This window comes from Alosa alosa, chromosome 23 (assembly GCF_017589495.1).
Source record: "Alosa alosa isolate M-15738 ecotype Scorff River chromosome 23, AALO_Geno_1.1, whole genome shotgun sequence".
Lineage (NCBI taxonomy): Eukaryota > Metazoa > Chordata > Actinopteri > Clupeiformes > Clupeidae > Alosa > Alosa alosa.
In genome coordinates this window covers 24,837,692-24,849,703 of record NC_063211.1, presented here as the reverse complement: position 1 = coordinate 24,849,703, position 12,012 = coordinate 24,837,692, and the positions used below count along the sequence as shown (strand labels likewise).

Below are 12,012 nucleotides of genomic sequence, written 5' to 3'. Positions count from 1 at the left end.
TTTCTAACTTCAAATTTAAATGAACATGATGCCTATGTACAGTATGTGGTAGGGGTCTTGTTGCATGTTTAGAAAACCAGAGCATAACCAGACGTGTTCAGTAGTGTGAAAGTATGAGCTTGGAGGAACATTGTGAATGTGTGATTGGCCTTTTTTGTTGTGCGTCAACAACCCAGATGGCAAGAGGCCAGTGGACCACTGTCGGTTCACTGGGAGCAGATCTGGGGGACCGCTGGGATTTTGTTCACAAATTTAAGGGAGGTCCACAGGCGAGTTACAGACTAACAGACCATTGCATTCAAAACAGTAATTTAGTCCAAATATTATTCACTTATTTAGTCAACTATACATATTTTGTGTGATTTAATCCTTTGAGAGTGGAGCAGAAGTGACATAAAACCGATGGTGCTGGCCAATATGATTTTGCAATCTGAGCAGTATTATGTTCAGCTCCGCTGATGGCGCCTTTAGTAACGACGCGTAGGCAGGGTTTGCCATTTCTTTGCCCTGCCTAGGGTCTCTGTTTATATGCGGGGGTTCGCATTTTAAAGTGACAATGTTCGCCTCGCATTGCTGATTGAGGCACTGTTCAGGGGATTATAAATTGTAATCCACTTCAATATGTGCCGCCTGTAAAATACCATCTGCCGACTCTGCGCTATATCTGGCAAACTGTTCACCATCCACTGAAAGCGACAAGGCAAGGTCTTTGAAACTTTACTGTTGTGGCACTTCAAAATAAGGCACTTTCCACCTCAAGCCAATAATCTTCAAGCCAGAACACAACCGGAGGGGGGCGCGCATGGCTTTTATGATTAAATAAAGGGGCAGTAGATGTATGAAAGAACCCTCGTATAAGTGTGATAGGTAATGGATGCAAAGCAAACAATGTTTACATCTGAAGATCTGAAGAGTATAAACAGTTCAAAATATGTCAGTGGGTAGTAATAAGGCGGAAGACGCTCCGCTGTGTATCTGATTATGAACAGCGGATGACTAACCCCGATCACCCTGCCCCATGGATTGTTTAATTAAAGGAGATTAGATGATATACCCAACGCGTGGACAGTTCTTAGGTAACAGTATCCCGTAACTCGTTGTGCATGCTGTTCTGTTTATTTGACCATGCCTGTAGGCCTAGCTAACTCGATAGAATCGTCCTAATGTATTATTGTAAAAGACATTTGCAATTTTGAACCCAACAAATCGTGCTAAGTTGTCAGGTTATTTTACAGCTTCTCTCTTCTAAGTGCTGAGGCCCTGAGCTGGTGACCTACTTGTTTGAGTTGAGGATGAAAGGGAAGGATATGACACATTAGGTCCCCACAACATAAGGCAGGGGAGAGAGAGAGAAGGGGAGCAAACGCAACGCCTGATTTGTTGTCTATGCCTTCGAGAACCAAGACCAGTGTGGTACCAGGAACATAACCTACGATTTGAGGGACTATTTGATAAGGGTCACGATCATAACCATTTACAGAGCAATTAATCATGCCCTGAGCGCAGCCATTTGTCCAACATGGACCGACATGGATCCTGCTTGCCAACTCGTCTCAAGTAGCCAACTTTCCAAAGTCATCTTGCATGTAACACAGGGCCTTCAGTAGCTGACTATAGTCACAACTTTTTCGAATCTGGGCAAATCATTGAGGCACGATTGACTGTTTACCCAGGCGCTAGCCTAACAGCTGAGGAGATAATTTGCTAGCCGGTGACCAGTCATAGCTGGACTGATTGACTCCCCATGAGGATCTCTGGCACCGGGTGGCATTGAGTGAACGAGCGGAGGAAAAGCTTCACATTATTTTCCCACGAGTTTACAAGAGCTTCCCTGTTCCATGCCAGAACAACCATTGCCTTTTGCGCGCTCCCTTGTCAGCGAGACGTGCCTGGTACAGAGACTGGGGCGCGCGGTAGACGCAAACAACTGGGGCTGAATGGAAAGGGAGTAGGTAGGGAAACTGATGTCGAGTGGATAGCAGCGGAGTGACAACTTTCTCGGTTTGCGATATGGATCGAGGTAGACTGTTTACACGGGCTCAAGCGTTTTATATCATACAGTAAAAGGTAAGAAAACAATGTTACTTTGCTCATCATAGCTGTGAGTCACATACATAGTTCACACACAGTTAAACTAGTAACGTTAACAACTGAGCACGCCGCGTCGCGTCGCTCAGTATCCTACATTAAAGATATTCGTAATTCTTATGTCTTGGCCGAATCGCTGATTATACAGTTCCATCTTTAAAAACTGCAAAATACTGAATATTATTTATATCCCAGTATAGGTTATTTTCAGTTTGTTGCAATCTGACGTTCTGTTTTATCTGTAGGTTATCACAATGAACAATCATTACAGTCCCAAGTTTGAATAAGGACGACGCACGGAAAGCAGTCGAACTTCCCTACTCAACTCCACGTCTTTTTGAGATACAACTTTAATCACTTTTGCACGGTTTCATCAACGCGACATTATTTTATTCCATTACCATCCTTGTGAAAATGATCAAGGGTGACAGCAAAGGCGAGCGATCGCTGAGGAGCGCCTCCCCTCATAGAAACGCGTACAAGACGGATTTTCACACCATCAAGTGCTCTTTTGATGGAGCCAAGTCCCAAGCCAACAGGGCCGGTGACCCCATGGCAGAGGCGAGGGGCAGGCCGACGGGCACCCGAGGAAGCAAAATTAAAAACAACATTTTTCTTCAGATGGACGGCCAGCACCACGACGCCGGGGCAGCCCTAACTAAACCCGATTTGTCAAAGCACCTGTCCCACGCAAGAAGACCGCTCAGTAGCAGCTCTCACAAGGGCAGCGTGAGCAGCATTACAAGTCAAGAGTCTGCCGCCTCGGATAAAGCCTCTGTGAACGAGGAGGCGGACATTGACAAAGCAACACTGGCAGTAAAGTTCTCTGTCACCCGCAAGCTTTTTGAGACTGGTCTGAAAGAGCCGGGGTCCACAGAGAGACCTGCCATCCCGGCTAAAGTCACCGCCCGCTTGTCTGTGGACAGTAATACTTCTGAGGAGGGGAAGACAGTGGGGAGACCGACAAGCCCCAGTCAGAAGCCATCAACCACTAGAGCCTGGGAGGATGAAGGAAGGCAAAGAGAGGAGAGGGAGAGAGAGAAGGGGAAGAGTGAAAGGGACACACCCACCCACAAGTCCAGCGGGGCCACAAACGCTGGACCCATGTCAAGGCGACTGGAGAGCTTCATGTTGGACAGTGACAGTGACGACTCCAACCACCAGGCTGACATCTCTGCTAATGGCCACCACCAGCTGGCCTCTGTCAGCAGCTGCTATTCAGTGAAAATCAGATCTGTGAGCGCCGACTCACCTAGCGCCAAGACCCCTCTCAGCAGCATCCCCCCGCCATCAATGGGAACGGCAAAACAGACAACTATACAAGTTTTCAGTCCACCCCTCCCACCAAACCAACCAGTTTGGAGGTGACCCACACATCAGAGTCATCAGGCAGAGATCCGTCAAGGTCACCTGCTGCAGATCTCGCAGATGTGGGTAGGCATTTGTTGGGGAGGGAGTCCTCCCAAGCTGGGGCACTGAGGGACACAGAGGCCCCTGCAGACCTGCCGGCAGGGAGTGTTGTGCGGGCAGAGCTGGTGGTGCTCCAGAACGAGTCATCGGAGAGCGAGGGGAATGAGGAAGAGCACCTGGAGGATGATGTGTTTGAGGAGGCAGGCCCACGCAAGGTCCCCTTGAATCATCTCCCAGAAGAGGGTATGACTGACAGTAAAAACGTCCAATCGGGAAAGCAGGTGATGCATTCAGGAAGAGGCCCCAGGCTCAGAGAAACGCAGCAGAGGGAGGAGACTGAGGATCTCCAGGAGAGCAGTGTGGAGGATTATAGTAAAACCGAGGAGCAAAACATGCAAAAAGGGAGGAGGAAAAAGAGGAGGAGGATGAACAGAAGGAGAAAAAGAAAGTAGGGGTTGTTGACAAGAAGGGTGGAGTAGATGGAGAAGTACGGGACGGCGAGGCCATGAAGAAGGATGTGTTGAGACGAGAAGAGATGGACGAGAGGAAGGGGGACCTCGGAGAGAGAGTTTTGGATGGACTCGGCGAGGGACAGGAGGACAGGACGGGCGAGGATGAGGAAGATGACGCCGCGGCCGAGGAAGAGCGACACGGGGAGGAACGCAAGGTGAACGGGTGCGCCGAGATCTGCGGGATCGAGAACGCCGCCTTTGTGGATGACCGGGAGAGAGATCTGGAGAGCCACAGAGAGGAAGATGAGGAAGAGGAGGAGGAGGAGGATGGTGATAAAGGTGGTCAGGTGCCAGAGTCATACGAGGAGCTGCCTGGACTCTCAGATGAGGAGGACCCAACTCTACAGAGGAAGATCAAGTTCTCCACAGCACCAATCAAGGTAATGTTTGGTTAATTTAACTTTTATGAGGCAGTAGTAGGCCATACTGCATTTCATAGGCAGGCTTAATGGAATAGCCATCTTAATTTGATCCATGCCCTTTACAAGAGTGTAGAAGCTTCTGTGTCAGTGTAACATGGAACTGTCCACTCATTTCTGGTTAGTAACACTTGTTTATGGGAAGCAGTAGGCTATGTACCTGACAAGACCTCACATGCTTCTAAAGGTATTTGCCCCTTGAACACCTGTGATGCAACAGCAAGCAATGAGCACATTCTGATTACTCCTTTTTGTGTGTGTGTGTGTGTGTGTGCGCACGCTTGCCTGAGCTTGAATTCTACAGAAGTATAATTTTCTCTTGTGTAACTCTTGTCAGTCATTCTTTACGGTAAAAAACTAGCCCTTAAGATAAATAATTTTGTCTCATTCAAGTTACCCTCACATATAGTAGCCAGCTGTTCTGTCCAGTACTTACCTGCATTAAGCTCCCAATTCTTACTGGATGATAGTTAAGTAATGTCGTTTTTTTTATATCTTTTTTGTACATTATAGCATGAACCTCTTTTGAAATACTTTACTGGTGACTAGTACTGGGTCATGTCCATGCCCATACTAAGGTGTGTCTAGAGTCTAGACTATTCTATTTGTAGGAACTTATTACTTAACTGACTTATCTAGTCCCAAGTATCTTCTCGTATGTAGTGTCTGAAAGATCAGTGGCCCATCTGAACCTGGTTCAAGTGATCACTTACAGCAGTTCCCAAACATTTTCCCCCGTGTACCACCACCTACACCCTGACTCGGCTCACGTACCCCCCGCCATCTGACACATAAAAACGTAACACATTCTATTGACGCATTCCAGGCATCATGTTTAATTGCTGCCCTACATGATAACAAATAACAAAATCAAAATGTGCAACTGGTCTATGAGCTCTCACACTAAAAACAGTGTGGAGAACATTATGAAACACAACACAAAGAACAAAGAGAGCATAGGCTTAAGATGAAAAAAATCATTTTTAACACCTTTCCGCCCTTTTCATCTCGCGTACCCCCTAGTGCAGTGTTTCTCAAACTTTTTTTCTGGGGACCCACTTTTTAAAAATGACAGACTATCGCGACCCAACTCGTGACTGTGGTAGTTAACAAACTAGATCAGTGATTCTCAAACTTTTTCTTTCATTCCCCACTTTGATCAAGGGGGCATTCTCGAGCCCCACCTGTCCCTCATCGCTCTAAGAAAGTGGTAGGTCAAGCTTAAAATTGTCAAATTTATTGAAATAATGACAAGTTCTAAATATATCCTCTTCAACAGAGTTAAAATCAGCTGGTGCTGCAGATATAATAATAAATAAATAACACAACACACATATTTCTGTTTTCCAGCAACATATTAGGAAGCATAGGCCATTTTACAGTATTGTACAATATTATCAATGAAATACCAACATGCTGCATTAAATGGATCCATAATCCAGTCATACTGAGCACTGCTGGTTGGGAAATATTTTTGAAATAAACTTTGCAGGGATGTGATGTAGGCCTACTGTTTAATACATGGGATCACAAGAGCCTCCCAATCAGGCGTTTCAGCGATTTCGCTCAGAAATCTCAAAGGCATAATACTGTCGCGATCGAGGCGCCTGTCCCATACTCAAGTTTTTTTGGTGAATGCCATGGGCGGATTATGAACTTTTGGGCCCCTGGGCCCAGATGTATTAAGGCCCCCCCCAAAATTTTTTAATTTGTTTGATGTGATTTCCTGTATTCTGGTGCATTTTGGGGATTGCCAATACTAAACTCAATCAGATTCATAGCCTACATCCTGATTTGTTGATATTGAGGCAATGATTCCATGCAAAGGCTTGGGCTTCAGGGCCCCTGGGCCTGGGCCCGGTAGGCCCGTGCAGTAATCCATCCCTGGTGAATGCAATAATCTTATTTGCTAGGTGAGGTAGGTGCTTGTCTTTGCCTTGTAACTGGACATTTAACTCAAATGTATCGCTAAGATATATCAAATATATCGCTAAGATAGGCCAGCTTCGTCAAGAAATGTTCATTAGTGAACGTGCTTGCAGATTCAAACATGCGCTCTTCCTCCAAGAAGAGGCGACTCTGAGCTCAAACACGCCATACAGCACTTTACCTTGGGAAAGCTACCTTGCCTCGCTGTGAAACAGTACAGCCTTTGGTCAGCTACCATCTCGCCGCAAAGCGCGAGAGAATAGACGCTTTTAAGGGCCGGGTTTTGATGAAATTCACCACTCTCACAACAACGTTCAAAATCTCATGTAGGTCGGGACTAACTAAGCTGCCTTGACACGAGTGCTTCCCTGTGAATAACACCGTGCGTCCATTGCGCATCGGGTGCTACCTGGGCCCAGGCTACAGAAAAAAAATAAAATAAATAAAACTCCTGTTTTTCGCGTCAGTTCGCGCCCCACCTGGCATGTCTCCGCGACCCAGTAGTGGGTCGTGACCCACAGTTTGAGAAACGCTGCCCTAGTGGAAGCTCACAGTTTGGGAATCCCTGACTTAGTCATGAGTTCCCTGATGCAGCCCTGGTCACACTGATGTGTGCTGTATGTGATGTGGAGTCTGTGTGATGGCACATTGGGGCACATTGGTAGACATGCCAGACACAGCAGGTGCCTAAGCAGCTCACATGAGGCCTACGCAGCCGTCCTGCTCATTTGATTGCATACAGACAGTTACTCCTTTTCCCTAGTCTCTTTCTCCCCCTCTTTTCTCTTACTCTCTTACACACACACACACACACAGACACACACACACACAGACACACACTTCCTGGGCTTAGGATTGGTTGGCATCAAACAGGAAGTGCATTGTCCTGCCGATCACATGACCTGCTCCAAGACCCCCAGAAAGAGGGGCGTGTGAAAGGGAGAAATCCTGGGGAAAGAAAAGCCCCACTGTGTGTGTGTGTGTGTGTGTGTGTGTGTGTGTGTGTGTGTGTGTGCATGCGCACGAAAAGGGAGTGTCTGAGAACTGACTTTGTCCTTATCATCCTCCAAAGGGAACTAAGAAAGATGTGCAAAGAAAACAAAGCCTTCAAGTCCTGCAACAAGTGCACCTGTTTCCCCTAGTACGATCTGATGTTAAATTTTCACAATACTCACAATTATTGGAAATATCTAGTGTGTGTATGTGCCTGAGTAGTGTGTGAGTAATTATCTAGTGTGTGCGTGTGCCTGAGTTAGGTGTAGCTGTTCTCTGCTACACGATACTGCTCTTTGTCTTCATGTTTGCACAACAAGGTCATGCAATTTCATGATGGACTCAAGGGATATGAAGGGATGAACTATTGTCCCCAGGATAGCCCTTAGTAATCTCTTGCAGAATTCAGACCACACAAACACACACTCACACACACACACACACACACATGGGGGTGTCTTGTCTGCTCTTATATATCACTATACCTAAACATAAACACAGAGAGAGAGAGACACACACATATAGACCTTCCTATGCACTATGCTGTATCTGAATCGGTGTGTGTGTGTGTGTGGTTTAGACACAAGCAGAATTTGCTTTGCTCCATGCACTTGTGAACCTTGAAAGGGCATGTTTTCACAGGGTTAATCTACACATGTGTTTTTGAAAGCGCATGCCCCCACCCCACCCCACTGGTTCCCACTGTAGTGATTTGAGATATAAAAGCACAATGCTGTCTTATCATTCCTCCTCAGCAGCATCTGCTTGTCTGTCTGGAGGCCTGATGGCCGCATCCCTCCTTCAGGAATCTGTCCGTTTCCTCGTTTATATTCCGACGGCAGCGTTGTTTTTCTTTCAGCCAGCCATGCTGAGTGTGGCCACATCCTGGTTGTATTTTTAAACAGAGCGCCGGGGTCTTAACACATGGGGTTGGGGTTGGGGGGGCTGTGACAGGATCCTGATGCCGCTCACTTCCTGCCTTCATTAGTCCTCTAAAATGATGTCAGTTGCACCTCATGGGGCCACTGTCTGTGAGCCACGTGGAGCCACTCCCCTTCCTCTCTGGGGAGGACAAAACAACATTTTTTCTGAAAGCTTATCCTGTTAGGATGGAGATCCACCTGTTTGCCATTTGGCTAGTGTTGCTTTTTAAAGTTATAATCCCCTTAGTGATGCCACCCTCTAATCATACACATTCTAATGAATCTAGCACATGGTCAGCCATATAATGAACCATTATGTTCTTGGGAATTAGATGTAATGTGTTTTGTAACGTATGCAGGAAGCTGACCGGAAGACATTACTGAAGCCCTTCTGGTACCATTCATCTCATGCTGATTATCAAAACATGGGATTGACTAATTTAGAAGAAACGGATCAACACCAGAGCAATGCATCAGCACAGCTGTCCAGTATGTCCTCCCGAGGAGAGGACACTCACTGGTGCCTGTAAACAAGAGTCTAGTACTTTCCATCTGAGAAATGCCCTTGGCCAGCTATCCGAGTCCACAATAAGTGTAAATTCAGATTAAGGGCATTGCTCCCTTTCATTTCGGGTCCTTACACAGTTTACAATTTGATACATATCACCAACGTTATTTGAGATTTGGTTTTAATTATTTGATTCCGTAATTGTGCTCAGTTTGGTTTGTCACATTGGTTTTTATACAACTGGATCAGTTTATAGTGACCTGGTTAGGCTGAAGTAAATTTAGACTTTTCTGTATGAATAGAGGTTGCTCATTTGTGTGTCTTTGTGTGTGTGTGTGTGTGTAAGGGAGAGAGAGAGAGAGAGAGGATGGATGGCTAGTTTGAGCCGTGCGGTGGAGAAAAGGGCATTGTTTGGCACCTCAGCTCCGCTCCATGACAACATGCAGGACTTGACAAAAGCAGAGAGCGGGAGCAGGAGAGGGAAGGGAAGGGAGAAACTGGAGCTCGCGGAGACTGAGAGAACAAGAGCAGAGAGATGGAGGAAAAGAAGTCCTTTGAAAAAGAGACGGATATGAAGACAGAGAGAAGGATATGGATGGAAAAGTGAGAGGCAAAAGGAATTAAAAGAGGGAGCACAAAATGGATGGAAAAAGTAAAATGAGAAAGAGTGGGTGTACAACCTTTTTTTGAGAGAGAGAGAGAGAGAGAGAGAGAGAGAGAGAGAGAGAGACCCCACAAGAGATAGTTGGGGGAGGGGGTCCCATTTCGGCTGGGCCGTGATCCCAGATGTCTCTGACTCTGTTCTTCTAAAACCTCCTGTGTTTTTCTGAAGTGAAGTCACTGCTGTACACCAGCCAACTTCACAGTGCATCTTACTACTCACCTAGACCTCACAACAGAGCCTGTTGCTCTTCACCTGAGCTAAAAGAACACCTGGCCCAGGTCAACCTCCCACACACGTCTTCAACAGCAGGGGGATCCTTAAATGGGGCCCTATAAGAGAGAGTGAGAATGCTTTAGGAGAGCACAAAAAGAGAGACAAAGGCACCGAGTTCTCCGACTGATTCCTAAAATAAAATCTCGTCTCCAGCGTGGTTTCAGACGCTCAGGGAAGAGGAAAAAAGAGTCTGACCTGATTTCCACACAATGCCAATCGGGGGCCTGGTTTTGCGAGAGGGTTGCGGAGTCTAATTGCTCATCCGAGAGCAGCGCTGGAGCCCCCTCAGTCACACACACACAACTAGCTCGTTTGGAGGGAGAGGGAGAGGGCCCACTCTAATCCACACACAGTACAGGGGGCACACATACCTGTAAGCACACATGAGCCCTCACTCAGATATGCTTAATAACGGCCTGCTTAGTGGACACATGGCCGAAATGAAGTGTGTGTGTGTGTGTGTGTGTGGGGGTAAACAGAAGAGTATCACAGAGAGAATGTTTGTTGTCAACCAATCCCGGAGACAAACAAAAATGCAAAGCCTAATGTTCCATCCATACCCAGATCCAAACAGGCTTCTTTCGACTAACACTAACCCCAGGCATGTTCAGTCAACCACAGAACAATGGTTGTGTGTTATGTGCATAGCTATGTGTATTGGTTGTGTGATTGTGTTCATAGTTATGAGTGTTGTGTGTGTGTGTGTGTGTGTGTGTGTGTGTGTGTGTGTGTGTATGGTGTTCATTGTGTACAGGCAAGTTTGTGTCCGCTTTGCGAGAGTTGTGTGTGTTGTCCAGGGATTGTGTGTGTTGTGTGCAGGGTTGTGTGTCGGTGTTCCTCACTGTGTGTGTGTGTGTGTGTGTGTGTTGTATTCAGGGTTGTGTGTTGTGTGTGTGTGTGTGTGTGTGTGTGTGTATGTGTATGTTGTCCAGGACTGAGTGTGTTGTACTGGGTTGTGTGTTGTATGCAGGGCTGTGTGTGTGTGTGTTTTGTCCAGGACTGAGTGTGTTGTGTGCATTGCTGTGTGTGTGTGTGTTGTCCAGGACTGAGTGTGTTGTGCATGTGTGTAGTGCTGGGCGGTATACCGGTTCACACCGTAAACCGGTGTATATTTTCGTTATGATATGTTTGGAACGCTGCGCCGCGCGACAGTGTTTCAGACGGGACTTTTTTCCACACGCACGCATGGTGCGACTGCGAGGCAGGCATAGTGAGGGTAAACACAAAACACCTTAAGTTTTTCCCCTGAAGTATGACCCTTAAGGCTTAATTTATCCTTAGGTAAGGGGTTTATTTAAGGGTGTTGCACAGAATACCTTCAATTGTTTCTTTAGTTAAGGAAAAAACGTTAAATGATACTGCGTTGAAAGGGATTTACCGTCACGAAAATTCTATTGAGATTGTTCAACAGCTGTAACTAGCTGGCTAGTAGGTGATGTCGTTAGTTAGCAACCCACCGAACACAGTGAAGTTTAATGATCTTATCATTCATCTCACCTTATAGCCTGGGTGTTCCCATGCTGCCTTGCGCGCGATTTGATTCACGCTGCTAAGGCAGCCTAGAGACCATGGAGCAAATTTTCGCTTGAGATAGGGAATCAATCACAGAACAGGGGGGAAAGCAAGACGATGATGAGCTATGCACAGACGCATTTGATAGACATCCGTGGCACCCAATAAACGGATCTGGGCATTTTTTTCAAATACGAGAAAATGAACGTTTGGTTCCCAGACCACGTCTCATTGAGAAGTGGTGGCGCTAGCCAGGCTACTCACCTTAAGAATATTCGCTGAAATTATCCAGGTAGCAAGTAAAGCATGTTATAGACATGAACTGAGCAATTCTAGCTGGCTAGTTACAAATGATCCTGACTGTCATCAGATTAACTTTTTTGTTAATGTTTTGCCTAGCGAACCGAACCGAAGCTCATGGCAGGCTAACAAGACATCTACAGCCACATGAAGTTAACGTTAGCCTACCACTAGCGTCATGCAAACCACACAATAACAATAAGGCATGTTTCTGATAGGCCTATTTGACAGAGTAAGCGTATTAGCAGAGAGGTTTTATTTTAAATTGTATAATTTTCAAAAAAGTATAATTATTGCACTACTTTTTGTATTGGTTTTATACGTTTTATTGGTTATATAAGATGTTTGTGATATTTGCACAGTAAAAGTTCTGTATTTTGACTGCAATTGTCTTTGCATTGTGATTAGATTCTTCATTAGAATCATGAGTGGCTCTTTGTAAACAGCATCATTTTCTGGGGCCATGCAAAACATCATTACC

The 12,012-nt window shown here is 46.0% G+C and overlaps 2 protein-coding genes across 2 annotated transcripts in view; both read left to right on the top strand.

Moving 5' to 3' along the window:
* Positions 1-1,167: 1,167 nt before the first annotated feature.
* LOC125288421 lies at positions 1,168-3,465 on the top strand. Its single transcript, XM_048234781.1, has 2 exons — positions 1,168-2,067; positions 2,334-3,465. The coding sequence occupies exon 2, from the start codon at positions 2,503-2,505 to the stop codon at positions 3,454-3,456; it is 954 nt and encodes a 317-aa protein (XP_048090738.1). The 5' UTR covers positions 1,168-2,067; positions 2,334-2,502; the 3' UTR covers positions 3,457-3,465.
* A 522-nt stretch (positions 3,466-3,987) lies between these two features.
* ppp1r9alb (protein phosphatase 1 regulatory subunit 9A-like B) overlaps positions 3,988-12,012 on the top strand; it is a 25,150-nt gene continuing 17,125 nt past the window's right edge. The window contains exon 1 of the mRNA XM_048234780.1: positions 3,988-4,390. Within this exon, the coding sequence (XP_048090737.1) occupies positions 4,004-4,390 (387 nt within the window). The 5' untranslated portion in view covers positions 3,988-4,003. The remainder of the gene's footprint in view (positions 4,391-12,012) is intronic.